Source organism: Aristolochia californica, unplaced genomic scaffold (assembly GCF_029961685.1).
Source record: "Aristolochia californica isolate CCGP_79_NKW_82.1479 unplaced genomic scaffold, dmAriCali1.0.hap1 SCAF_8, whole genome shotgun sequence".
Classification (NCBI taxonomy): domain Eukaryota; kingdom Viridiplantae; phylum Streptophyta; class Magnoliopsida; order Piperales; family Aristolochiaceae; genus Aristolochia; species Aristolochia californica.
This window is the reverse complement of record NW_027182279.1, coordinates 1,898,449-1,926,375: the sequence shown is the minus strand read 5'-3', so window position 1 is coordinate 1,926,375 and position 27,927 is coordinate 1,898,449. Positions and strand designations below refer to the sequence as shown.

Genomic DNA, 27,927 nt, shown 5'->3' with positions numbered 1-27,927 from the left:
TTAGTCGACAATGCACGAGGCGTCGGTTTCTGAGGGGTTAGACAACAATACACTTGAAATGAAATTCATGAAATTGGGTTTCGATTTTCCAAATCTTTCGCTTGAATCCTCGTGCCGGAGGCGTCATCGGCTCCCCTAACTAAAATATTTTTTCTTATTTGGAGCGTTGCCTCCCTCATTGTTGCCTGCTAGTCTACCATTGTCTCCCACCGTTATCGGCATCATAAGGAAGATGATACTGTGATTTAATTTTTTCTAAATTATAAAAAATTAAACCAGTTATGATTTTATTATATTTATTTTATAAAATAATTCATCTTTTGTTATTAATAAAATATATTTTTACTTAGTATATTTATTTTGTAATTACTGTATTAAATTAGTAATTTAATAATTAAAATATTGTTAAAGTAAACACATGATCAATTATTTTGGTTCAATTATCCCATTGCTATAAGTAATTAAACCAATGGTTTTAAATTTTGGGGCAATATATTATTATTTAATAATACTTAAAAATATATATTATGTTATTAATAAAAATATTTATTTATTTATTTATTATATTTTTTATTACTATAATTAAATTAGGGATTTTTAATGTTAAATATATATCTAATGTTATTAAAAAATAGTTTATTTATTTATTATATTCACTCTTGTTATTTTTATTTTATTTATTTATTTTTTTAACTTATTCTAGTCACACATAATTATTATATTAATTTATTATAAACAGTAATCATTAATTAATATAATATAATATTTTATAATTTAATATATTAATAAAAAATTACTCATTCTCTTCGGGGCACTAACTCGTCTATACTATTAACACCTAACAAGGAGTTAAGTTGAATCAAATCATTTCAAAGTCTAACTTCAATATTGACTAACGGACCTTGAATGTAGGATATCCACTGCCACAACGGACCTTGAATGTAGGATATCCACTGCCACAATGGTTGAGCCCATCTGTGGGCCCACAGTGCTTTATGGTCTAAGTTTTCGCCCCTATCGCTTTCTACGAGGGCCCAGTCAGGTCAGATACCTAACTTGGAGTCTGGACAAGTAGAGTCTCATCTACAAAAGTTTATGGCAGCTTTTGAATGAGGGCCCACTTGGACACGGAGGGAGATTCGAGTATTAACAGAGATGATGGTGACGGTGATAGTTATGAAGGATAATGATGATTTGTTCTTTTTCTTAGCCTATTTTGGTTTAGTGGTTTGCCCTCTGGTTTTTTATTTCACTCGCACTTGACTTTAGAGCTGGAAAGCAGTGACGGATGGACTCAGCGCGATTTATGGCAGAGAGTACAAAAATTGATATTCCGGTGACTAAAGAACAGAAATCATAAAAGGGATAATCCCGGAGGAATGTCAATTTAACTCCAATCTGAGCTCCCCCATCTCGCAGATAATCCCGGAGAAGACGATCCTTGATTATCGTCACGAGACAGCACTGTCTACTCTCTCTTTCCTTTTTGCAGCCATCGTTGATCTTCCCTTGGACTTTACCCTTCAATTCTTATGCAGATTTTGTCTAAAGTGATATCTTCTGGCCACGGAAATCGCCAACAACGATTAACCTAGACAGAACTATATGGTAACTACTACTACTGCTAAGCTCCGATGTGGGGTTCTTATGTCAACTCCATTTCTCCCTTACTAAACCGTTTTTATATGAAACGGGTAAACTAAAAGCTCCAGGTCTTCGAGGCCGTCAACTATGGTGGAGGACTTCTGGTTTTACCTCTGAAGTAACCTGAAGTATCCCGGATTTTTCCAAATCCTGGTAAGTCCATGTCTCATCCGCGAGCATTTTCACTGTTAGTTTAAGATAAGTTTGCAATCAGGTTTTTCGTTTTTTTTTCCACAGCCTTAATTGTGATATTGGGAGTGCTGTTCTTGTGGACCGAGGCATCAATACCATTCTGGGTGCGGTTTTGAGAGAGGGAAAAAAGGAAGGGAGAGAGAAACTGAACTACATTATATAATAATGTTTGACAAAAATTGATGTAAATTAGAAGATTTCACCTCTGGCAAGCTTCATAAAGTTTTAACTTTTACAAGATCCTATCTTTTGCGCTTGTATCTGCAAGAAAGTTCAACCAGAAGTAAGGGGATCCACTCTGGGCTAATTTACCTTAAAATAAAGCACCTCAAGAAATCTAGGATTCAGTTTGTTACCTTGATTTGCTCTTGAATGAATGATTAGGTTTCTTCCGCACTGGCCCTGAAGTGTTTTTCCTAAGACCCCGCCTCTGTTTTACTTCACTCATATCTCTTTGGAATAGTTCCTTCATCTCCTCGGTTCTTGATTGAGTTCTTCCATGGGTGCTTTTCGATTTTTTCACTGGCTTCTTGACAAACAAACCAGCTTCTTTTGCCTTGTTTATGGCTTTTGCTGCTTTTGCACGCTGATAGCCCAGCTCAACCAGGGTTTTTCCTTTCGTATCATCTTTACTCTCCTGTAGTCCAAATACATTCTTAACATTATTTGATATGGATCTATATAACTTTCATTACAAATATACAACTATCAGTCAGCAAATTAATAAGCCAAGCTCCGGAGATAAGGATAGCAACAGATAAAAAGGTGCTCTGGTTTTCATACATGACGAAATTATAAAAAAAAAACCTAAAATATAACATAAAAATACAATAAAAATCTAAAAATTAATTATGTATGTAATTAAGTTTATCTTTAAACTACACATTTTTCACATAACGACATCCTAAAGAGGGACTTTTTTTCTTATACTTACATATGGAGGGGCTAAATAATCCTTCTCTTTATGCGGGTTATTGGACACAATATGTATACGTTCCATTTGATAAACAATAGGTGAAAACATGGATAATTTTTACACAGGCAAAGATTATGTTCTGTATCCTTCATTAAATGGATGGCACAAAAGTTAGAACAATTAATCAGGTAAAATTGCCACCCCTAACTGCAGTCACTATCATCCCACAAATTTTTCATAAAAGGCATAGAAAAGACCCAGCCCACTTACCTGCTCATCATTTGAAAACGCATCTTCTTCTGCCATCTCCCGAGCTGCTTGTAATCTTCTACGTTTCTTACGGGGCATATTTTTCTGATCATTACAAAGCAGGCAGAGAATAAATGTATGTCAGCATTCACAAGAAAGTTACTATATACAAAATAATCTGAAAAAGAATAAGAGATGAGGGATAACCTCACGCTCCCTTTTCCTCTTCTCCTTCAATTTAAGTTCTTCAGCTTTCTCTGCACTGATAACCTCATTCTTCCCATCGCCTCTCTCATTAGATGCCTACAGAAGATATCTTCACTAATAAACACAACAGAATATAATGTAAAGTAATTGCCAGACAACCAGAAGCTGTATGCACCAAAATATTTGTCAGGCAAATATTTCAACTTCCCCACGCCCATTTATAAATATATTTATTGCTTAATAATTTCAGAGAGTGATCATAGATATAACAAAAAAACAGTTCACGATGAAAAGTTTGCAGAGTAACTTGCAACGGACGAGACTACCTTGGCAGCTTTAGCTACAAGCTTCTTCTCCTTTTCCGTGGCAAACCAGGTTCTTTTAGGTCGTGAGAAAATTTCCTCTTTGTGTTCAATCATGTTTTCAGCCTGACAAGTCATGAGAAGGTATTACCTACAAACAATGTGGAAGACTAGAACTACAGGAAAGAATAAACCATAGATAATGAACAACAAACTTTGGCTGCTTCCATCTCAGCTTTTCTTAGTGCCCTCTCTTCCCTGCGTAATGTTGAAATAGCTTTCTCAGACAGAGTAAGAAGAAAATGAGTGGAAAAATCAAGTGCTAAAGACACAAGCAAACCTCTCTTCTTGCAAGACTGCCGCAACCTGCTCTTCCATTTGGTCAATTGTACGGATCCACTTAGCTATAGACAGATCTGCAACTATTCGGCTCCTCAACTTTGAACCAGCTCTCTTTGCCTGTTGATACATCCTTGATTACCAATTTGTCTATAACTGTTAAAAGCTAGTTGTTTATTTACCTAAACTAAAACCTTTCACAGAAAAATTAAGGAATTTATTCTCCCCAAACATTTGTAACATTTATGTAAATACCAAAAATAAGGATACAGAGGGCAGGGACAAGATTACCTTTTTTTTTTAACTAAAAGTTACTCACATTTTCCAAAAAAAGAAAGAATAATACAAGGAAATGTTAACAAACAGATTATATTTTTTGGCAGTATTAAATTATTCAAACAGAACTTCAAAGGACTGTTAATTGTGGAAGGTGACTCAGCCTTGGCTATTGGCTGGGCAAGTAAGAAGACTCCCACCCACCCCCATGGAACCTCAAGCAGATATTTGATGAAATCTCAGATCTCAGTTCAGCTTGGTGTATTGCCAGGAGCCACGTGCCTAGATCAGCCAACTTAGCTGCTGATTTCCTTGCTAAAGAGGGTATATCCAAAGTTTCACTTTGTTTTGGGCCATCTCTAAACTTCTACTAAGATTTGGTCTAGTTTGTATCCTATGTTGTACTCTTAACTTGTTTGATTTCTCAAGAAAAAGCTAATGGCCATTTAAAAAAAATCAAACTGATTACATTTTTTAATGTTTACAATTGGTGCATCTCGGGAAAAAAAAATACATATGAACCAAATAAGTATATGATACTCACAATACCCTTTAAAAGTGACCTATCATTATCAGTGACAAAAGTTACAGCGCATCCTTCTCTACCAGCTCTTGCTGTACGACCCACTCGATGCACATAACTGCAATTAATAAAACCAAAATAAATCACATCACACAATAAAGAAGGTTCATGAGCACTTTTCGGTCATCAAAATGCTCAAAGCTACATTGAGAGCAAAGAGAACAATTTACAGCCCATCTAATAGAAAAGAAGTCAAACCACAATTACACACATTTTTCTGACAAATTTTATGTAAAATCTTGCAGGCAGTTTATGAGACCATATACAGCAGCAGTAGAAATTCTAAGCTAGAAGGGAAATGAGGAAAGATATAGCTTAACAATACCAAAAAAAGTGATTTTCCCCATCAGCTAGATAAACAAGAGGAATTTGAATGTCAAGGTCATTCAGGGGACCAAAACCCTTAATAAGGTGTTTTGTTGGATTTTTGAATTGAGCCCAGTTCCATCCCATAATGACTAGCCACTAAGGAGGTCTATTACTCAACCTTATAACCTATTAACTTTTCTTCTCATTTTTCAACATGGGACTTTTTCCCACTCAACATTCCCCTTCACGTCCAGGCTTTACATATAACGGGCTAGAGATGTGGGCACAAACTCTCTAGTGGGGTACACATACTCTATCATAGAGCCCACAACACAGATAACCCGGGGAACACAAACTAAGCATTGGCCCACACACACAACCTACTCTGATACCATGTTGGATTTTTGGGTTGAGTGCAATTCCATCCCACAATGACTAGCACTAAAGAGACCTATTGCTCAACCTTATAACTCGTTAACTTTTCTTCTCATTTTTCAATATGGGTTTTTTTCCTACTCAACATGTTTCTTGTTTAGAAAAGAGATGGAAGCCTTATTTTTAATAGTCACAAAAGACACTAACCTTGTAATATCTCGTGGGCAGGCAAAGTTTATAACCGTTTGAACTCCAATTATATCAAGTCCCTGAAATGCCACCACAAAGTGAGAAGTACCAAAAATTATTAAAAAATTGAAAATTCTTAATTGACCCACATAGAACAGAATCACCCATGGGATTTTTTGGCAGCAAAGATCTCAACTGTTTCAGTGAAACAGCAATTACAATATGCTGAATAAAAAAATGTAGGCTCCATGGCATTTTAGATATATCTATGAGGAAACTAAAGATATTTGTAATTCATTTCTGATCTCATGGCAGAATAAGCTTAGGGCTGCCAATAATGCTTCTGATTCTTTGAAGGAATCTCTCTCCCTTCAATGGGTTGTGGGTGATTTCTTCCCTATTATTCCTGAGGGTTTCCCTTCTCTTGTAATTATCCCTTTGAGCAACAAAACTCTAACCAACAGTACAAAAAAAAAAAAAAAAAAACTTAATAAAGCCAATAAACGCATAGCAGAAATTCCTGAATAGCATTTATACACTTAAGATTTAGAGAGAGGAGATGCTTGGAAAATTGTGAAAGAGAATTTCGACTCACACGAGCAGCAACATCAGTAGCAATAAGAAAATCCACTTCTTGCTTCCTGAACAGCTCCAGTGCCTACAAAAACAAGCAACCCAACTGCTTACAGATATAACTGGGACGAGATTTAAACCATGTGCAGTTCACTCTTCACAAAATTTTACAAGGAATGGTTAGTAAAGTTTGCCCACAAAGTTATATTTACAACAAAATTTAAGCTGTATGCACATGTATGTATCTACATCTAATACGCTTACAATTAGACCAATTATTGTGCTCTGTTAATACATTTACAAATGAAGTTTCAACCAAATCCTTGTAACAATTAGCCTAAATAATAAAAAGTAAAATGAAATGAAAGCACAAAGAGAAATTAAGTTATAAGTTCAGTAGGATAAAATAACTCACATCAAGACGCTGAATCTGGGTAAGATTACCGTGAAGTTCAGCAGCTTTCAATCCAGTCAAGCCAAACAAGATTTTCATCCTATGTGCAGCCTGCTTAGTTCCACTGGCACAGAAAAGTTTAAGTTAATATATCTTCTGTTGACTTGCAAGTCCACTACAAATTACCCAACATGTGATATGAATTGGCCATGAGACAAGCTTTCAATATATTTGCAAATCTTAAAAACTATATAGCAGGGAGCCTTCTCAAGAAAAATAAAATAAATTAAATACAAATAAAAATCTGCACAGAGAAGAAAAGGAACAATTTGCTATAAGTCATCTACATAACCTAATTAATTTCAATAATCATCATTTCCATTTTCCAAATTGAATCAGTTTGACAAATTAAGAACAGAAGGAAAACAGCTATGGCAATTATCCCACAATGGAAGGTGCCATTCTTTGGAAAATTCATTCCATTGACCTTGCTGAGGAAATCTGACTCCTTAAAAACTCCAAATGTTAAAGAAGAATATGAAAACTTCGTCCCATCAAGAGAATTTATTGAAAGCAAAGACCCAAGAAAATTTAGTATGCAATTTTCCATTCAGCACCCATTTCCAAACAGCATATTACTCTGAACTGCAGCTCCATGCAATTTGACCAGTAAAGAATGATTCACTAGACTAGGTCATTGATGCCCAGTCCTCCATCAACTTTCTTCTTGCAAACAGATTCCGACACACTAGCAGATACCTAAATTCATTGGAGGGTCCCCACAACCATAAAACACCCTCTAAATCATCCTAATTGTTAGCCACACTTGCTGGACATGGGATCAATGAGAAGAAGTGACTGGGCAGTTCCAAGACAGTGAAGTTCAGTAGGATTTTTTTTTGAAAAGGGAAGTTCATTAGGATACTCGGCCAGTATGCGAGAGTAGCTTGCCTTTCAAAGAGGCCAATATCTTTCTATAATGGTATTTCATGGTTGTTTTCTAGGATCATGTCTAAAGGATCAAATCAGTAAGGATTACATCTTCCTTATCATCACTCCACGGCAGCCTCCACCAGAAGGCTGTCTGCATTAAGGGTTTAGGCTGTATGGAATGAAAATGATAGCTCCCCACTTGGTAAACCAGGTCCAGAAGAAAACTGTAGGGACCATCACCACAGTGGAACTTTCTTCTTCTCTGGTCTAGCTGGAGATTGTGACTCAACAGAAGCTGAATCCGCCCGTATCTCAGGTTGAAGATTGTTTTTAAAAAGATTACCACAGTCTAATAGTGATTGAAGGAAATTCAATCAATGTCATCAATGGATGGCTACGATCCTCTTTCGCAGTAATCATTCACTATTTTAAAAAAAAAAAGGAAATCACTCTGGAGGCCAGGCTATCTCTCTGATGAAATTCCACCTCATGACTGAAGAAAGATGGGTACCAAGTACCTCACTATGCTAATAGCCGTTTCGCATGTTTCGCAAACAAATGACTTTTTGTATTGGATCAGCCACGTATATATATATATATAGTTTATATATATGGTGATAAAATTGGACATGGAGAAGGCATTTGACCTCTTGTCTTCAATTGCCCTTTTGGGACTTTCTCAATGAATTCCCCATTTTCATTGCTCTCAAAAGAGAGAGAGAGAGAGAGAGAGAGAGAGAGAGATAAAAGGTATTGACCACATGAACTGGGGGTTTATTGACTTTTTTGTAATTCTATAAGAAAGAAAAAAGGCAAACTTTAAGAAAAATGAGTTAAGATAAGCAAAAGAATGGAACATTAAGCTAATGAAGGAAGTATAATGGTCATTTTCCTTAACAACCTGAAAATGATCACTTTATTTGTGAAGGTTTTAGTGCATAGTGCTAGAAGAACTGCCTCCTGATTCCCTTCACGGTTGGCACGGATCCTAACTACCCTGCAAGAGCATTGTGATATTAAGGGGTTAAAGATGAATTAAAATACAATGCCAGTGAACATTCATAAGCAACTAATTTTGTTTTGCAAATCACCCTATCTATAAGATATTAATATATGGAAACCATTTGATATTTTAGTAATCCAATTAGAACAGAAAGTAAAATGTCCTTCTACTTTTTTTTGAAACAGTGATGATTTTATTTCAGAGGAACAAAAGAAAATACATCAAGGGAGGCATCCCCTAACAATAAGAGATTGAAGGGAGGGACCTAATTTAGCACGAGAGTCAGCAGCCGCATTGGCTGATCTAAGTACATAAGACCAAGTACAAGTACTAGAGGAGACAATATCCATGATATCTAGAAAAAAATATCCTTCTATTAAGCAAACCCATACTGGGAAAAGTTATAAACCAACGTGATCAATAAGTCACAGAATAAACATATACATAAGGAGAAACATAGCCACCCAAGTCAAATAATTGATACAACATCTCTACATTTACAGCAGGAAGTCAAAAGGAGAATTAAGTAACACTGATAGAATTGAAGAACATTACAAGGAAGAGTTTAAATATAAGCACAAGAATACTCAAAAAACTTGTTGCACAAGCTTATGAAGTAGAACTCCTTGCAGGCAAAAAAGGAAAAGAAACAAAATCAATATCGTTTGGCAGATGGTAGATGCCCACAGGGTGACACAAGAAAAAATTTTCTGAAGAAATCAGGCTACTGTAGTTCAGATATTTCCAGTCTCACCTCTCACAGAAAATTTCTCCTAATTTCCCTAACCCAGACAAGCATGACAACTAAGATACTAGTAATCCTATTATGCAAGCCTGCATCTCGACAATTACCTGGTTGGAATTATGTCTGAACTAGGTTTTATGGATTTGTTTTCTTCTCCTCAATGAAATTCTCACTAATTATAAAAAAAAAAGGCATGAACTCAAGCATAAGTAGGGTCTAGAAGAAAGTCACTAAAACAAAAGATTGTCTGCTTCACTTAAACCTTCCAAGTAAAATATTTGTATGCCAAGAAATCTTTCTATGAAGAGAGGGGAGGGAAGAGATTTCATTTAAGGTTTAACAATTCATCCAAATACGAGATTTTACATGTTCAAATAGTACACATTCTCTAAAATAAAGACAGATACACTAAGTCTATGCTTCAAAGTATACAGATTGAATGACCACCTAAGAGTAAACAATTAATAAAAAAGAGCAAATGATGCTAGACCAAAAGAAAACTATGAAAGGAGATTACTCTTCCGTCAAAGTGGCTGGCCTTTTAGTAGATGGATCAGCTGACAGACGAAGAGGTTTGGTTAGAGACAGCTTCACAAGTTCATCAATCTCTTCTGTCATTGTGGCTGAAAACAACATGGTTTGTCGGCGTTTTGGACATAGATGAATCTACAATTTTTGAACAATATGGAATTTATAAGAGAGGAACTAGAAAGTAAAGAACTAGAGACTTTTGACAAGATTAAAAATCTCTCGTAATAGTTCCCAAGAAAAGAGAACAGAATTATTGAATGAAACATGCAAATACACTAAAATAGACTTTCTTCTTACTCCACATTTTATTAGATAAAATTGATCGTTTTCATCATAAAATCACCTTAAACACCACAAGGGATTAGCTTTCCCTAATAACAAACTTAGCAATTGATGAATCTTCTTCAACAAATTAGTGTACTATAAAAATTCTGGCTATAATTTTAACAAATAAAAAAACCACTAGCTATAAAGCTTGACGCAAATTAAGTCCACCCTACTCTCAACTTCCACCAAATTACACCTTCCAATAGGCCTTTAAAAAGCATATCATACATTTACTATTATGTTCAAGAATAACACCACCAAGTCCTTTTAGGACAGGATTTTTAAAAGAGCTTCCATCAAAATTCAACTTTAATTTATTTCAAAGAAAAATTCACCTTTATTCATCAAACAGGAAGCAACTTGAAAAGGCAGAGTTTTAACTTATGGATTTTCATTACCCAAATTAGCCATATGCTCATCTATGTTGAACAGGCAGATGTCTAAATCATATTCTTCAAGGCCCTACATGGCTCATCTCACAGATAGCATCCTCACATTCCACAAAAAACTCAAAAAATAAGAGTCATCTCTTCCACAAGGATAATGTAGAATATTGTTAATGCCTACATACCCCCCAAACTTGGTGTAATTTCCTAAATAACTGTTGATTTTAATGCCTACATATCAATGTCAAAAACTGATCCAGTCATCAACTCAGAAAGGTCCAGTTGAATCTGGGTCATCCGGGTTTGACCACCAGTTGACCTTTGCTGACATCAGCATGACATTATCTTTAAATAAAATTAAATGAAAATTATCAGGGGAGAAGTCTCACCCAATCTCCAGGAAGACGGTGGAAGGGGCAAAGCCATGCCCTGCCCCCCCTTCCCCCATCAGCAGAAAAACAGGAATGAGGCTCTTCCCCCCTTCCCCATTTTGTACTATAAAGGAAGGGATCTTTGTTTTTTTTTTTTCAATATGTTAAAAAAAGAGGGGAGGAGGAATCTCCCACCCTCCCTGTCATTGTTCAACAGTGAAGAGAACAAGGACCCCCCAAAACCTCCCTCCTCTATGTAATGACTCGAGCTTTACAAAGAGAAGGAGAGGGAAGGGACTGCTAAACCCACCCCTTTACTTTGGTGTCAGCAATGGTGGAGCCCCCACCCTCCCCACTGTCACAAAATGATGGGAGCCTCTACCCCACCTTTGTGAAAGAATGAGGGAGCGATCGTCCCCTTTATGCTATGTGCAGGGGAAATTTTCCCCCATGCAATGCAAACCTGGTTGACCGGCCAGGTCACCTAGTTCACCTGTTAAACCAGAAAAAGCGATCATATCAGTCAGGTTTTAACCCACACTTGGGTCTTTCTAGTTAATGACACAAACTAGCGACCAGGTCTGATTTACCCAGTTCAACCGGACGGTCCAGTCCAGGTTTTGAAATACTGCTATATACTAAATATTAACAAAATTGCCCACCCACCCTTATTGTCAAATAAAGTTAATTAGTACTAACTTTAGTTTGTTAAAAGATACAAAGACCCTTAGAACAATGATGTCATATCTCATCCCTCAAGTATGCTTATAAGTAGTCCAATGTGAGCCTATACAAATAAAGTCACACTTTAATGTGGGTTCTTAAAAAAATGAAGTGAGACCCCCCTAAATTTATTTATGCAGGGCCCAGATGATCTATGGGAGCTACACAAAGCCACTCATACACAAATATTTAAAAAAATTGCATTGTGTTTCATGAGGGTATTTTTGTCTTTTCATATGAAAAAGTAAAAAATGTCAACTGAGTATTTTCAATGCCAGTTGTGATATTACATGGACATGTACACACTAATTTGAAAACCAAGAAATATGTAGACAATTAATCTATACTTCAAGGGTGTATAGGCAACTCCTATAAAATACAAGTTACCAAACGCAAATAAAAGTCAAACAACCTACAACGACTTAAGTAAGCGAATATCTGTTTCGCTAAAATGAACTTAAAGTGATGGAAGAGTTAACGGATACCAGTTCACGTATCTCTGCACTAAAACCAAGTTCCAGAAGGCGATCTGCCTCATCAAGAATTAAAACAGCAAGATCTTCCAATCCAACTGACTGGGAATTGCGTAAATGGTCAATAATTCGCCCCGGTGTTGCTACCACAATATCTGGCATGGATCTCAAGGCAGCTTCTTGCACCTGAAACATACATGACATGATGTTGAGGTAGCCTGATTGATAAAAATGAGCATAGACAGTAAAAAGCATGCTAATACGTTAATACAGTTCCCCAGAAAATATTTATGCCCCCTCAAACCATTGAAGTGAAAGAAAAAATACATGGGAAAATTTCATTAAACTCATGCAGCAAGAAAAATTACAACATTTGAGCATGAAACAAGAAGCATCACAGGCATTAGATGTAAAGCACCCAAAAAGGACCTTTCTGAACATCAGCAGACATGAAGATGACATTCTAACTTCACAAACCACAAGAAGTACATTTATATCCATTGTCAGGTGTACATGAACAAAGAATACAAAACGCAAACCTTCAATGAAAGTCCACCAACTACAAGGGAACACCTGATGTCCGTAAATTGTGCAAGTTTCTCTGTCATACTGTGGACCCTGCAGTTAGACAGAAAAGTTATCCAGAGTTTTGATGTTGGCGTTCATCAGACTTCCACCTCCATTCCACAAAAAGTGCTTATTTGAGACATGAAATGGTTGATAAATATTAGAAATAAACAAATGTTGCTACCGCAAGAGAGTCTAGTCCATATTTATTAAGTATTATTACTTCTAATTGCTGATTAAGCTTAAAAATTTTTTACGTTATACTCACTGGCCTCCTACTTTACTGTAAGCATGCAATAGGATCTCTGTTTGATCAGAGTATAGGATTAGGACTGGTTTTCCTTTTTGGCTGACTCTACTTTCATATTAGGTTTCTTATTTGTATTCTAACTTTAATTTTTGTATTAGGTTTCTTATTTGTATTCTAACTTTATTTTTGTATTAGGCTTCTTATTTGTATTTCAACTTTATATTTGATATGGTGTATAGATATTTATTAGTAAATAATAGCCTATACAACAAAAGGAGGAAAAAACCCATAGCCTTACAAAAGGGAAGGAGGGTTCAGCAATAAGATGAAGCCAAGACACCCCCTCCTTAGCTAACCGACCAGAGTATGAGTTGGATAATCTGAGTGTACGTCCTGATTTATTTTCTCCACGTTAATAAAAGGATTTAGTAGTGTCATGTGAGATTAGAACTGTTTTTACTTCAAGGGTTGCTAGATAACTTTATTCTCACTTTTTTTTTGTAATTCTATTTCAAGTTTACTTTGTTCTCTCTTTTTTTTTAGAATTCTATTTCCATTCACATTTTCATCAGAACAATGTAAATCTCAAGATTTGGTTTGCTAACAGATTTGGCCTATGATTTTCCTCTTCACATTGAATGGCTTCTGCACTTTTTGTGGGTATGCATGTGCCTTGTGTGGTTTCATTCATGCTTTGACTAGTAATTTACTTGGTTGAGATCCAGGTTCCTATTGTTCCCACCCTCCCTGTCATCATACAACAGTGAAGAGAACGAGAGCCGACCCCACCTATGTCATCTGATGCCCATCCCCTTCAACCTCCTCCTCTTTGTATCCTAACATTATTTTTGTATTAGATTTCTTATTTATATTCCAACTTTATATTTGGAATGGTGTATAGAAGTGTTCTAAATTCAAGGATTGCTAGGTAACTTTATTCTTTTTTTTATAATTCTATTTCAAGGTAATTTTATTCTTTTTTTAGAATTATATTTCCATTCACATTTTAATCTTAATCTCAAGACTTAGGTTTGTTATAAGATTTGCCCATTGATTTTCCTCTTCGTATTGAAGGGCTTCCATATTTTTTGTGGGTATGCATGTGCCTTGTGTGGTTTCGTTCATGTTTTGGCCTCTAATTCACTTGGTTGAGATTCAGGTTCCCATTGGTCCCGCCCCCCCTGCTGTCATACAACAGTGTAGAGAACAAGAGCCGCCTTGGTCCCTTACATAATCAAGTGACACTCCCACCCCCACCCCTCCCGAAATCTTCTTCCTCTTTGTATTCTAACTCTGTTTTTGTATTAGGTTTCTTACTTGTATTCCAACTTTATATTTGGAATTTTTATTAGTAAGTAATATAGAATACAACAAAAGGAGGAAAAATGCATAGCCTTACAAAGGGAAGGAAGGTTCAGCAATAAGATGAAGCCGAGAAACCCCCTCTTGAGCCAATTGATGGAAAGCAAGAGTTGAATGATCTCAGTGCATGTCCGATTATTTCCAACAAGCTAATAGAAGGATTTAGCAGGGTTTTGATATGAGATTAGAAATGTTTTTACTTCAAGGGTTGCTAGGTAACTTTATTCCTTTTTTTGTAGTTTTATTTCAAAGTAACTTTATCCTCTCATTTTTCAGAATTCTATGCCAATTCACATTTTTATCTGGACAATGTAAATCTCAGGATTTGGGTTTGTTATCAGATTTGCCCTATGATTTTCCTCTTCACATTGAAGGGCTTCCATATTTTTGGTGGGTATGCATGTGTCTTGTGTGGTATTGTTCATGCTTTGGCTACAAATTCATTTGGTCGAGATTTGGGTTCCTATTGGTCGCCATTGCATATTTGGACATATTTCCCGTCATAAAGTGTATCATATTCTCAGACTAGGATAAAAACGAATGATAACCCAAAACTCTAAGAACTTACTGTACAGCCAGTTCCCTTGTTGGAGTAAGCACCAACACCCGGATTGCAGGTATCCTTTTAGGACGAAATAGCAACCTCTCCAGAACAGGTAAAGTGAATGCAGCCGTCTATTCAGCAAAGGAAAGACAACATACAAAAAATGGTCACATGAAGTTTCACCAAGAAAATTAGTTTCTAAAAATCAACTCTATACCTTCCCAGAACCAGTTATGGCACTCCCGCAGATATCTCGTCCAGTTAAGGCTAATGGGATACATGCTGCCTAAAAAATACATAAACATAAGATGATGGTTAGATAAACAAGTGTCGACAGATATAATATCAACGGAATAGAGTTACAAGAGGTTAAAAAAAAAAAGGCAAAATAAAAAACCTGAATTGGGGTCGGCTTGTGATATCCTAAAGCTTCACAGGCTTTGAGCAAAGGTCGGGAAAGGTTGAGTTCCATAAATGAATTTGCATGAAAAGAAGCACCCTCAGCCGAGGCGAAGAAAGAGGCGGGCTTTTCCTTTGCACTTCCATCGTTTCCATCAGCATCTCTTGGTTCATAATTTTCCTGGAAATTGAAACAGAACATCAAATGAATATCTATCAGACCTCCATAATCTGAACGACGAGTATCTTGATCCATTCTCTAAAAAACATAAAAAATAAAAAAGGCTCCCTGACTATAAATCAAACATATTATTTACTTGCTTGTCTGGTTCATCGTCAGCATCTTCTACATCTGCGTCTTCCTGCAATGACAGAGGCCGCTCCTGAAGTGCTTTGGAAATTTTGGTATCAATGGAAGTTGTGCTTCTTCTCGCATGTTCTTCAGCGACCGACTCATAGTAAGAGGCGAACTCCCAAGGCGACTGAGCTTCTTTGTTCTCTTCCTCGTTCTCTATCTCGTCGTCGGAGCTCCCGTCGTCGAATTTGAAATTTCGGTCCATGAGTGCGGTGAGCAGGCCGACAGGAGGGAAACGAGCTTCACTCTGAGAAAGATAAAAACCTAATCGACGATTTTACGCAAAAGCCACTGAATAAATCATAACGACCATACTTATCCCGCCAAGCCTAGGCTTCCCTTTCAATCACGCCTGGCCCATGAACCCGGCTCTGCTACAGATGATGAATGCTTTCTTTCTCATTCGGACTCGGAACTCAACTTGGATACATGAAATAGGTCGGATCGACCAAAACCCACTAGGTCGACCCGGTTTTGTTCGGTTACCGGGTTAATAAGTTATCGGACCCGGTTAAAGGACACTGGTTTTTAGACATATCAGCTCATCTCGTTTTCGAATTAACCAATATCGACGGTCCAAATTAAAGTACGTACGTAACACACGCGGCATGTGCCCATTGGCTAGGCGACTTGGCGCGAGGGCGGATGACCGCGAGCAGCAGTCAGAAGTCAGAACATAAACCTTGTTCAAAAACCAAAAGAGAAAGCATCTACGCACGAAGGCGCGCAGTCCCAACGCACGGTAGTCCGGTCTCTCTCGCCTATTTTTCCTTCCATCTTGTCCCACTGTTCTTCCTTACTTAAGAAAGACGCAGATCTCATCTCACTTTCGTAACAAAGAGCTTTGCTCTCGAAGAACGAAAAGGGCAACATGAGATTGCTCAGGGGAGCTGCAGGTTCCGTCTCTTCATTCTTGTCCCGGCGGTTTGCAGCTCAGACGATCAATTTTGGTATAGATTTTGTCACTGATCCTCCTTTCATATTCAAATTTGTGCCAACACAGACAATACGGCATTCCAATTACTTGTCCTCGTGCTTCATGTATGTGATCAGTAAATAATCGAATTTCAATGTTTCAGCGATGGCGATAAGCACAGCATGGATCATCTGGAAAATTTTAATTTGGTTAACGGGCATCCAGTCACCTGTCACAGTCGTAATATCGGGGAGTATGGAACCTGGCTTTAGGAGGGTAAATAGAATACAATTTATGCTGATCTGAGGCTCTTTGCTTTTTAACTTTTTCCTTTAAAGTGAGATTAATTTCCTCTTTTAGGGCGATATTCTGCTTCTTCATATGAACGATGCACCTATCCGTGCAGGGGAAATTGTCCTCTTTAATCTCGAGGTTAGTGGCCTTTTCGTCCTACGTTACTTGCATTTCCTGATATGAACAAACTCAGAATCGGTAGTAGTGATTTTGTTGCTATTTATCTAATTAACCAGCTTTATCCCTCGTGATTTTTAGTATCTTGTCATTACTCATGTTTTTGTTCAAATCCGTTTTCAGAGAATTGCTCTAGCAAGCTATCTTATCTGGTTAGAGGATTTCTACCCATGAATTTTTTTGCTGAAAAGTATAGATAATGGCTTAGTTCCCTTGTATAATTCATTACTTTTTGTCCATCAAGTTCATGTTTTTAGGTTACAAGTTAGATCATTGCTTTCAAAAATTTACATGCTAATAACTTCTGTGTAATCATTTCAGGGACGGGACATACCAATCATTCATCGTGTAATTAAGGTAAAAACCAAACTTGTGTTATAGCCACATTTTTGCAAGCTATTGCTTTCGCTACTCGGGAAGTAGTTGATCGACTTGTGTGATGAATTCAATTACATATTTCTGTAAGAAAAACACGAATTTCTATCATACATGAAATTCATAATCAAAATGGAAATGGAAGAAAGCTTACCTCCAGCCGCAATAGCCATCAAAAGAGGGAATGGTTACAACTGACCACTATCTCCACTTCTATTCTTGTGCAAGAAACTATTCTAGATTCATTCTTTTATTTTCATTTTTGAATATGTTTTTGTTTTAGGTACATGAACATGCGGACACCGGTGAAATTAAAATCCTTACAAAAGGTTAAGATCTATGTAAGATGTATGAATGCATCACAAGTCTCCAGGCTAACTGTTTTTTTCAATTTTACTGGCGCACTTGGATTTGTTCACTGTTATCGTTTATGCTTGAAAATCATAGGGTTGGTTGTTTTGATATGTTCAGGGGATAATAATCGTGAAGATGACACATATGGGATATATGCTGATGGTCATGTATGGCTACAGAGAAATGATATCATAGGGAGAGCTGCTGGGTAAGTGTCAGAGGTTCTTCATGTCTGAATTTAACTCTTTATTGACTCAGTTATTTTTCCTCTATCAAATCTGATTGTCTTCTTAAAAATATCATGCAGCTATCTGCCATATCTTGGTTGGGCGACTATCATTCTTAAAGAATATCGAATTATCAAGGTTTGCTTACCCATCTCATCTGTATTTACTCTTTCCTGAAGTATATTTGCACTGCTAAATGGTAAATAAGAACGGAGCAAAAGGATAGCAGCAGTCAAAGCCTATCTTAGGCTTGGTGAGGATGATAATGGTGATTGGAGGTCTAAATATGCATTAAAATGCACTCACATGTCCAAAACCATGACTTGTGAAAGATTTTCTACTGCAGATTCTACTATCTGGTGCTTTTATTTGGCAGGCTATTACAGTCAGTGTTGATGCTGATTAATCCCCTCATTGATATTGAACCTTCCCTCAATAGTTTATCACTTCTGTATTTTGTATAGAACTTTGAATATACACTGAACAGTGTATCATAAATCTACACAGTAATTTGAGGGAAATATAGCATTTACACAAATGAAATCATCAAAAACAAAAACCCAGGTAAATAATAGATTGCAGCATTCCCTCGAGCAAAGCCCAGCAGGAGTGCACAACCTTCTTATCGACTTACACCTATTACCAGCTCAAACACAGCAATTATGCATTCAAATATGTACAAAAACATTATAAAACTAGATTAAAACAAGTTCTTCCGAAATACCTGCATAACACTATTTTCTGCCCTACTCTTTAGTTTTTTTGTTTTTGTTTTTCAGTCTTGACAGTTGACAGTACCATTGAGAAAAATTCTCTGAAATTAAAGAGATGGGGGTTTCTTCTGTTTCTCCTTTTTTTTGTTTTTGTATTTAGAGAGAGAGAGAGAGAGAGAGAGAGAGAGATTAGAAGATGATAAAAGTTAAATATTTACAGGAAGAAAAAATTTGAGGACAATTTTAAGGACAATTTTAAGGCAAGCGTTCACAATTTCACATAGACCAGCAAACAGGAACCACAGAAAAGGAGGAAAAGAACATGTTCCATTATTACTTGCCTTTCCCAAAGTAACCTCCTACATAGTATAATTTCTGCCTCAGCCCGTCGTCGTCTTCCGTCCCCTCTCCTCCTCGTACTCGGCGTCGTCTGTCGGTAGCTCGAACCGACAAACCGGGCACGAATTCCTAGCGTCAAGCCACGGAACGATACAGTCACCGTGATAGACGTGCTCGCACGGCAGCTTCTTTCCTTTCTCACCCACCAAAATCCCTTCTTTGCAGATCGCGCAGACGTAATTCTCGCCCTCTCCGATCTCTACAGTCGGAAGCACCGCCACGGCGGATCTCGCCGCCGGTGGAGCCCCGCGCCGGGACCCACCGTCGTTCTCAGCCATATTCTGCAGTAACACCTCGTATCCTGCTGCGTCCAGGTAATCATCGGGGTTCCCAACGTATCGGTTGGATCCTTCCGGCATCTCGACGCGCAACTCGATCGAGTTGTCCTCCAAACCTAGAAGTATCTCCGACCAGTCCAGATCCAGCCTCCGCCGCCCGGCGGCGCGACCTCCTGTGAAGTCCCTGATTCTCCACCGCAGCAGATCTCGGCGCCGCCTCCGGCTCCTCGCTTCCTCCTCCTCCTCCTCCTCCTCCTCCTCCGCCGCATCGTTCCGCTCCTCTTCCTGTTCCCCTCGGTTTTCCCCCGTCGCCTCCTCGTCTTCGTCCTGGACTCCCCAATCATCGAACTCGATCCGAAGAAAATCCTCCGAGTCCGGAATGGGTTCAAGAGGAGGATTTATCGGTGGATCCTCCTCACGGGCGGCCTGGGCAATCAACCGCAGGACCTGGAGGAACTGCCGGTTGAACATGGGACCGTCGTATGGCGACGTCACCGGAGACGCGTCGCCTCCCGTTTCGGTCCCGGTGCCAGTCGCGGCAACGCCAGCGACTGCTTCAACGAAGCCGTTTTTGCATTCGAGGCAGACGATGTCATCCGGCCGATCGGAGACGTTCTCGACGGAGACCCGCTTTTCGCAGTGGTAACACCAGTACCGTGTGGCGGTGGAAGAGTCCGATTCAGAGACCGCCGCAGCCACCGGAGGAGGAGTTTCGGCCATAACGGAGGCGATTCTGCTTCGGGACGAAGAAGAAAAGAAGTCGACGCAGCGAGATTCCGTAGACAAATGAGAATTTCTGGGGTTCCGGTAGCCCACGGGACTTTAGAAGACGTGACAGAGAGCAGCCCACAATTTTCTCCGTTTGTGTGGGCCCCTTGTAAAAGCTTCAAATAAGAGAGTGGGAGTTCGTACTCTCGAGACGAGTCCCAAGAAATTTGTACACCCTCTAATCAGCGTGCTATTTGCGGATCCTTAACAAAATAATAAGACACTTAATATGCTACACGTCAAAAGCAATTATTGTTTAAGCAGGTTTCTTACCAAACAGACAGCTTAAAATATCTTTATTCAAAAAATTTAATTAAAATTTCGTAATATTAATTAAGATTAGAAAAGTGATTTGCCCCTTTTTGATAAATATAAGTTAGAATTAAAAAGAAAGAAAATTCCCAGATATTTCAATTTTTGGACTCGACTCGGGGAATTGGTCTGAATCGGGGTTGGATCACCTGAGTCGGGGAATTGGTCTGAATCGGGGTTGGATCACCAATTAGGATTGAAATCACAAAAACAAAAGGGGCAGTTCCACCCTGCTTGGACCTCCGAAGGCGAGTTTACTTGCGTGAGTAGAACACCCACATCATGATTTTTGGAAGAAAGAATAATCTCAATGTGACTCAGGTTGAGGGCAGAGATAGACTCAAAATAGATTTGGTCCGACTCAGTTGAAAATAGAAGTCTTTGAAGAAATTATTTGGCTTTCAGAATAGTTTGTGGTCAAGAGATAGCACCTGATAAGACCCACGATGAGAGGTTCCTTTGAAGTAAATCAACCTAATAATGGAGCGTGCTGTGTAGCTAATCTGTTGCTACGACTAAGCTTCTGGTTTGAACCCTTGTATAAAAATGGAATAGAGGTCTCTCTCCCTCTACCGATTTGAATCTTTAGCCGTTTCTTCTTGTTGTTTTTATCAAAGAAAACGAAAGGAGAAGAACTTCAATCGTTTCCATGCCTTACTGGCATTTTTGTTTCTGAAAATTGAGAATCTGAGGTCTCGTAAGTTACCTCTACGGATTTGCTACTAGTTTTCAGAAAGAGTATAATTCATGGTAAGAAAAGCAGTTTTTTTTTTCAAGAGAAGAAAAGAAAAAGACCCATCTCCAGACCTGTCTCTTCCTCCCAGTCCTCTCTTGCATGTGTCCCCGACTGATGTGTGTTTTCTTCATTCACCTGCTGTTCAACGCCTTCTTCCATGTCTGTACCCGTCGTGTTTGTCCCCGACTGTTGGGCTTTTTCTTCTTTCAACTGCCGGTCGGCCTCTTCTGCCATGGTTTTCTCCGTCTGGAGTTATGGCCCGTAGTAATCGTGTCGGCCTTGTTCTTGTCGGCAATTCTCCCACGCAAAGCACTCTTCTTTAGATCCACACTCGCCTTCCTCTTCCTCCTCCCCTTCCCCGGTCACAGTTCACTCCCCTGATCATCTCCCTTTCCCCATTGGAAGTTGCTGCATCCTCTGCTGGGTTTCCTGCTCTAGGGGACCCCGGTCAATCGCAACAATCAAGAGTTCAAGGGTATAACCAGTATGAATGTCTCCAAGTCTCCATTGATTGCCTTATAGCCAAAAACATATATGAGTTACTCTTTCATGTGTTCATCGAGTAAAAGGATCCATCCTCCTCTCTGAGCAGCAAGGTTCAGCATATCATGGAGAAGGCTTCACCCCTGGTTCAGTTTCTTCTTAAGCCTAGGCAGTATCTGATAGAAAATCTCTAGACAAATGCACTTCCTCGATTAAGAAGGATTTCAGTACCAAACGTGTCATGGCTCAAGTTTTGTTAGTTTAATACTATATCCTAATTTAAAATTGAACAGTGAAATTAATGAATAGATAATGCAGACACTGGATCTAATGTTTGAAGACTTAGTTTGGTTATGACCAGAAAAATTCATCAGAAAAGAACGACAATGAGTTGTTATTAAGAAAGGGTGTCTGGTCTTACGATCGAGGTCTGGTCTCGTAGTTTATAATCATTGGAAACTATTAAATAACAATTCTCACAAATATAAAGAAACTTCAAAGTGAATGGATCAGTTCTAAATTGTGAAACCAGGCTTGGTTTGAAAAATCCTATATTTTCACTAAGTTTCAGATTAATCAAAATTGACTAGACTCCTAATGCTTATATGAAAACATCTGATAAGACCCTCCCAACTGTTGGCACTAGAAAGTAGAAAGGTGTCTTTGGAGATAGTGGAGTGTACCTTTTTTTTTAGAAGATTTCCTTTGAGGTTTATGGAGTGCACCAGCTCAGGGTTCCCCACACTCCGGTGAAAGCGATCACCATTCATCTCTCCACTCTATGATGTTGCTACCAAACATGAGTTCCAAAACTTTCTTAGCTTGAAACATCTTCTTCCATCACTGGCTTTGATGTTTTAGAACCTGATCAGCTGGTTTCTGTTGGAGTCAATCACGATAAATCAAACTCAGAGGCAATAGAGGAGTTTGTAAAATATAAAGGTGACGCAGGAAAAAACCCAGATCCACTATCTTCCAGTTCCTTTTATCCTGAAGAGGAACTGGGTCACAGACCTAATTAATCCATCCACTTTCATTAATCAAAGTTGTAGGGTCAGATGCATTTTGTAAAAATGGAGCAGGCTATGACTCCGGCCATAGAACCAGAGAATGAGAGCCTTCTGAATGTTTAAGCACTCTCTATACTTCACAACCACTGGTCTGGCTTAAAGGTTTGGTTGTCTCATCAAGGTGAAATCACCATGAACCACTTGCACTGCATAAGCCAGATGAACAAAAGACCTCAATTGTTTCAGTTTTCAAATTTGAAAATAAACACTGAAACTGAATCAATCACCAAGGTGCAATGCGAACTTGGTATGAATAGGCAGACTATATGAGAAAGCCTCGTCGTCTGCAGCAGCAGATGATCTGGGATTTTGTTGCAGTGAGTCAAATTTGTACAGAAACCAGGATGTTGAATCAAACAAACAATGGATCTTATTATTCTCCCAGCAATGAAGAGAAGGAATGTCAATCATTGGACCAAGACATGAGACTGAGGACAGACTCCTCTTGAGTTGTGAGCAGCTGAACTTGGAATACTCTGGACAAAAAATTTCATAGAAGAAATTACAACTAACACACACTGGACAAAAAATTTCAGGGAAGATGATTTGTTTCAGACAAACAAAAGCAGCTCCCATCAATCATCAACTATAGATTCTAAGTTTAGAAGCACACCAAGATGCAAGACAGAAATTATCATTTCTTGGTGAGAATTTTATTCAAAAAGAAAGAAACAAAGAGCTAGGAAGGGGGGACATTCACAACAAGGTATTGGAGAAAAACCCCTTCCTTAGCGTGAGGGTCGGCCTGACTAAATACAGTTTTCTAAGTTGTCTAACTTTTAACTGTTAGTGGTAAGAAAGAAATAGTTGCATAAGGAATGAAAACAACCAGAATTTATCAACAAGCAGGATAACATGGGTGGTGGCAAGCCTGAACGTTCCCTGAAATCTGTATCAGGAGAATGATGTCAAGCAGTTTAATCTGAACATTCTAAGCACATAATACTGACAGCAGCTTCAAGTATTAACCTTGATCAACATGCTGATCCCACGAATAAAGGGTACAAGATATAATTTGTCAACACTCCCAAAAGGTTAAGACAAAAGATCTTAACCTTAAATAACAGATTTAAACCTTCTTCTCTAAATAAAAGAAGGTATCCAAACTAATGAATCGGTTTTTAACAACAGGTTTGATGGCTACAAATCATCAGCCGCTTATTCCCTTACAGAGAACAACAAAAAAGGTTTGGGATCTCACAGGTTACCTCGCGAATCCTCAAAAATCGTAATTAGATAGTAGTAAAAGCAATTTTTTCCCAAAAAAAGACATCCTTTATTTCTCTCCCAGAGTTGGCTTCTTCTCCGTTTCCCTGGCCGCTTCAGTCCCTGATTTCTGAGTTGTTTCTTCCCTAACCTGCCGCTCAGCCTCTTCTTCCATAGCTTTCTCAGCGCGAAGTATAGGCTCGTAGTAATCAGCATGTGCATCCATGCACTGCTTAAGCTTACCAGTGACCTCGAAGCACTTTTCCACCATATCTTCCTTGTTCTTCTCAGCCTCGTCGACGCAATTCTCCCACGCAATAAAGACTTCACTACAACCGCCGCCTTTCATGAACAAACAGAACCCACACTCGCCTTCCTCCTCCTCCTCCTCCTCTTCCTCCCCCACCCTATCGCCCCTCGGCTCCGCTTCGCTATTGGCGGTATCGGACTGGTCCGAAGAAGCAGGTACTGATGTCGCTGCGGCCTCCTCTTCTAGGGTTCCTGATTTGGGGTCGTCAGTCAATGGCGATGACATGATGAGAGTGATCAAAAGTCTTCAAGGGTGAAACCACTCAGAATGCGTGTAGATCTTCGTTAATGGTCGAACCCGGACGAAGCATGGAAGAGACGGGGGGTTGCAGGGCACAGAAGCGGACTTGCTCCTCCGCTGAAGGGGCCTAAACCCTAAACCCTGGGGAAAATTTGATGTCTTCAAAGGTGACGCGGGAACATTGCTTCCTCCGCTGCAGGGGCCTAATAAAAGTATTTAAGATTAATTCATTTCTTACTTCATCTACAAACTTATTCAAAGCTTGCTAGTGGAGATGGAATGTGAGAATTTACTAGAGATTGAACCCATACAACTTTTAAGGTCACAATTTAATAGCTACAATGACCCAAATCCCTCAAGAACTAAATGTTCGATTCATGTTTCTCAATTTATTCTTATAGGACAAACTGAAGTTTATTAAAATTGAAAAAGTGAGAGTCTAAGGCACTGTTAGTGCCTTTTTCCCAAAAAAAGTTGGAACGACATTTCTAATGAAAATACGATTTTAGTGACCATTAGTGCTTCATGTTCTTTAATACTTTTTTAGCTGAAAATTCTTACCATCCTCCCGAGATGGGGCCAGAAAACCATATGAAATTTTTTTGAATAAGTATTTGACGATTAACGTTGTGATATTTTCAGCACAAAACAATTTTGTATTTAATATTTTATTTTACTAAAAATTTATCGGATAAGTATGGTAATACATGAGATTGATTATTAATTTCAATTTATTTCCTTGGAAAAGACACTAACAGGTCCATTTAATTTTCCTTCTAGTAAGACACTAATAGGATTTTATCATATTCTAGCTTTTTCTAGGACATAAATTTTCAATCAAGTACACTAAGAGGGCCTAAGAAAACAGAAGATATTAGCTCATAAATTAATAGGAGGGCTAATCTCTTAAAAGGAGATAAGATGATGGAATTAATCGGAGCTACAAGTCAACGATGATCAGTGTAGAGGTGGTAATGGAAATGATCAATAAAAAGGTAGGTTACATGATCATCACCCACAAATAGAGGCCGATGTGAAGCTTTCTAGTGGAAGCAATAATAGAGTCTTTCTCTGCCTAAAATCTCTGAAGATTGGAAAAGAATAGTGAAAGATTGACGATGCCTCTCATTCTACTCAATCTTCCTCTTTCTATCATTCTTGTTTTTTTATGGATCAAGATGAAGGTTTAGATGAGGAGAAATTAAACTTTGCTTCACTTGTATTTGATCAACATAAACTGTAAATATGGAGCAATATTGACCGAAACAAACATCAACTGTAAATAAATAGAAGATCAAATTACGTAGATATCCCAATACAGAAGATGGAAAACCTATCTTCCTCACCCTACTCGATCGCTGTTAATGTAATTCTGAGATAACACAGTAGAACAGTTTTTATTACAGGTGATTAGTGGAGTGCGTAAAGTTTAAGCTGAAAAAAGAAAAAGAGAAAAAGAAAGAAACAGTTGATCGATCGAGCTTCTTTTCAAGGCTTGGATCTGAGGCCACTCCCCCTTTTTTTTCTAAACCGACAAAAGTTATTAAATTCAGTGAGAAGATCGAAACTATTTGGCTCTGTCTTTGATGACTTCGAAACCCATCTCAGTTGGATCAGTCGCCTGCAATTCATAGTGAACTCCATCCAGAACTCTCCGCAACCCATGCTTCGACGTCGCATACAGCATCTTTGCTCTGATCCTGGAAGCACTCGGAGCCCTGCAAAACGAAACCCATGATTTATGTTTCTCCCACGATAAAGAAAAGAGTGGGATTGAAGGAATTAAGTTTGTTGGAGGGCTAACCACGCGATGAAGAAGATCTTGCTCTTCTGGCAGTTGTCGACCGTGACAAAATCGAAATCGAAGACGGCGTACCGGCAGTCGTCGTCGGGGAGGGAAGCGGCGAGATCGTCGTAACTCGCCGCTGGTCCGCCGACCTTGTCGACCGTGACGGTCTTGGATCGCTCGTCGATCTTGAACACGATGTATCTGTGCACCTTCTTCCACTTCAGCTCCATGAACGAGTTCCGGCACTCGTCGGTGACGCTCATGCCCGTAGTCGCCTAAAGACATAAAGAACCAATAAATCAGTGAAAGGAGAAAAACCCCATCTGGAAGACAACATCCCGATGCTGAAACTGATGTTTTTTACCATCTTGAAAGCCATCGCCATGATCGTCAATCGGAGGTGTTTCTGTGTTGCAGAGTGTCGGACTTGGAGCTGTATATATAGGAAGAGCTTCCCAAGTACACATGCATTAAAAATAGGATTATTAAGAAAAAGTAGGCATTGAAAAATGTGAAAGAAGGGCCCAAGTTCTCTGATGAAATGCCCGGCCGGTCCCTGCTGGGAGGGTAGGGTGACTTTGAAGAAGGGTGAGACCCTTTTGTCTTTGCACCATTCACCCTTGATGGAGTGTGCAAATGTGACAATCTGACCCAACTGCTCTGTTTTTAGATCATAGGATGTTTGTTAGCTGTAGGACCTGCTGCCCTTCGTTTGATTCAGCTCAGCTCCAGGTCATAAACAAAGGCATCTTCGGTAGGGTATGAGGAGGAGAACCATATTTAGCATCCAATCACTATCCCTTTTATGTATGGACCCAGCATAGAATGAGCCCACCTGGAGTCTCAATCACATCCGCTGATCTTTATCTCTTATACCTTTGCGTAAAAGGAAGGGAAAGAAAGAGCCTTCACACCTTATATATATATTCAAAAGGCATTAGAAAAAAGAGAAGAAAGGAACTCACTCAAGTAAGGCACTGAGTCAACTAAGATTTTTGGAAATGATGAATCAATTCTCCGAGTGCAACCTTCAGATAGATTCATTGAGGCCATATAAAGTTCATATTTTGGAGCCACATGTAACTCTAATCATGAAAACATGTGAAATTAACGTAGCAAGACTCACCTCTTGCAGAGTAATCACTTGGGTTTTCCAAGGTTGATGTAGCTACCTTTGCAAGCTTCTTAATACCAAGAAACAAGCATCCCCTTATTACCCACGTTGAGACGACCAGACGATAAACGCTAGCTCGTAGCCCAATTCTCAACTCCTAAATCCAGCCTCGGAACATGCAGAGTGAGAGAGAGAGAGAGAAATTATTGAGAAGAAAATGAAAAGATTTCTGGACAGGTGAGTTTGACGGGAGAATCAAGGAGTCAGGGGGGTCTCTACAAACGCTAAAACTCAAAAACTGGTCGGAAAAGTCCAAGCAGATGAGGGAGAGTGAGGAGACATGCTGGCTCTTCCACCTGAATGCGTGCCGGGAACATGAGATTTTTGACTTTGTTGATTGTGGATAGAGACGAGCGCGGCTTTTCTTGCTTCGTAATTTGATCTGGTTTCGCTGTTTCCAAGTGGGTGGAGCTTTGCGAGGATTCGCGCTGGGAAGGTGCCTAGGATCACACGATATCTCTTCTCTGATTTGTTTAAGTAGATAGAGACTATATGACCCAAACAGTTCATCATAATATAGACAATTACATGAATTATATCACTGCAGTATACATTTGACCTGACATTAGTGGAGAATAATCATGGAAAG

The 27,927-nt window shown here is 38.7% G+C and overlaps 5 protein-coding genes across 5 annotated transcripts; 1 reads left to right on the top strand and 4 right to left on the bottom strand.

Moving 5' to 3' along the window:
- Positions 1–1,971: 1,971 nt before the first annotated feature.
- LOC137938769 (DEAD-box ATP-dependent RNA helicase 28) lies at positions 1,972–15,785 on the bottom strand. Its single transcript, XM_068783803.1, has 19 exons — positions 15,480–15,785; positions 15,161–15,343; positions 14,981–15,049; positions 14,788–14,894; positions 12,580–12,658; positions 12,053–12,226; positions 9,747–9,895; positions 8,383–8,478; positions 6,570–6,672; positions 6,177–6,239; positions 5,600–5,661; positions 4,670–4,766; positions 3,851–3,969; positions 3,726–3,768; positions 3,535–3,636; positions 3,209–3,304; positions 3,023–3,106; positions 2,193–2,473; positions 1,972–2,097 (listed from the first exon to the last, which is right to left on the bottom strand). The coding sequence occupies exons 1-19, from the start codon at positions 15,720–15,722 to the stop codon at positions 2,079–2,081; spliced, it is 2,169 nt and encodes a 722-aa protein (XP_068639904.1). The 5' UTR covers positions 15,723–15,785; the 3' UTR covers positions 1,972–2,078.
- Positions 15,786–16,388: 603 nt separating this feature from the next.
- On the top strand, positions 16,389–18,291 carry LOC137939404 (uncharacterized). Its single transcript, XM_068784671.1, has 8 exons — positions 16,389–16,467; positions 16,576–16,709; positions 16,794–16,865; positions 17,226–17,261; positions 17,563–17,608; positions 17,751–17,841; positions 17,941–17,998; positions 18,207–18,291. Exons 1-8 carry the CDS (start codon positions 16,389–16,391, stop codon positions 18,264–18,266), a joined length of 576 nt encoding a protein of 191 aa, XP_068640772.1. The 3' UTR covers positions 18,267–18,291.
- A 103-nt stretch (positions 18,292–18,394) lies between these two features.
- LOC137938770 (E3 ubiquitin-protein ligase CIP8) lies at positions 18,395–20,275 on the bottom strand. The gene has a single exon (XM_068783804.1). It carries the CDS (start codon positions 19,968–19,970, stop codon positions 18,954–18,956), a length of 1,017 nt encoding a protein of 338 aa, XP_068639905.1. The 5' UTR covers positions 19,971–20,275; the 3' UTR covers positions 18,395–18,953.
- A 3,620-nt stretch (positions 20,276–23,895) lies between these two features.
- Positions 23,896–24,360, bottom strand: LOC137939403 (uncharacterized). Its single transcript, XM_068784670.1, has one exon. It carries the CDS (start codon positions 24,358–24,360, stop codon positions 23,896–23,898), a length of 465 nt encoding a protein of 154 aa, XP_068640771.1.
- A 1,323-nt stretch (positions 24,361–25,683) lies between these two features.
- Positions 25,684–27,031, bottom strand: LOC137938736 (actin-depolymerizing factor 5-like). Its single transcript, XM_068783759.1, has 3 exons — positions 26,529–27,031; positions 26,180–26,439; positions 25,684–26,093 (listed from the first exon to the last, which is right to left on the bottom strand). Exons 1-3 carry the CDS (start codon positions 26,547–26,549, stop codon positions 25,943–25,945), a joined length of 432 nt encoding a protein of 143 aa, XP_068639860.1. The 5' UTR covers positions 26,550–27,031; the 3' UTR covers positions 25,684–25,942.
- Between the last annotated feature and the right edge of the window lie 896 nt (positions 27,032–27,927).

Excerpts from the sequence above, each read along its gene's own strand:
- LOC137938770 (XM_068783804.1), bottom strand. The coding sequence starts at position 19,970 with ATGGCCGAAACTCCTCCTCCGGTGGCTGCGGCGGTCTCTGAATCGGAC.
- LOC137938736 (XM_068783759.1), bottom strand. The coding sequence starts at position 26,549 with ATGGCGATGGCTTTCAAGATG. Across the intron at positions 26,440-26,528 it reads TGGCGATGGCTTTCAAGATG|GCGACTACGGGCATGAGCGT; the intron begins GTAAAAAACATC and ends TTATGTCTTTAG. Across the intron at positions 26,094-26,179 it reads AAGATCTTCTTCATCGCGTG|GGCTCCGAGTGCTTCCAGGA; the intron begins GTTAGCCCTCCA and ends TTCGTTTTGCAG.
- LOC137938769 (XM_068783803.1), bottom strand. The coding sequence starts at position 15,722 with ATGGACCGAAATTTCAAATTCGACGACGGGAGCTCCGACGACGAGATA. Across the intron at positions 6,240-6,569 it reads CCCAGATTCAGCGTCTTGAT|GCACTGGAGCTGTTCAGGAA; the intron begins GTGAGTTATTTT and ends TTGTTTTTGTAG. Across the intron at positions 5,662-6,176 it reads CTACTGATGTTGCTGCTCGT|GGACTTGATATAATTGGAGT; the intron begins GTGAGTCGAAAT and ends GTGGCATTTCAG.
- LOC137939403 (XM_068784670.1), bottom strand. The coding sequence starts at position 24,360 with ATGTCATCGCCATTGACTGACGACCCCAAATCAGGAACCCTAGAAGAG.
- LOC137939404 (XM_068784671.1), top strand. The coding sequence starts at position 16,389 with ATGAGATTGCTCAGGGGAGCTGCAGGTTCCGTCTCTTCATTCTTGTCC. Across the intron at positions 16,866-17,225 it reads TTGTCCTCTTTAATCTCGAG|GGACGGGACATACCAATCAT; the intron begins GTTAGTGGCCTT and ends TAATCATTTCAG. Across the intron at positions 17,999-18,206 it reads AAGAATATCGAATTATCAAG|ATTCTACTATCTGGTGCTTT; the intron begins GTTTGCTTACCC and ends TTTCTACTGCAG.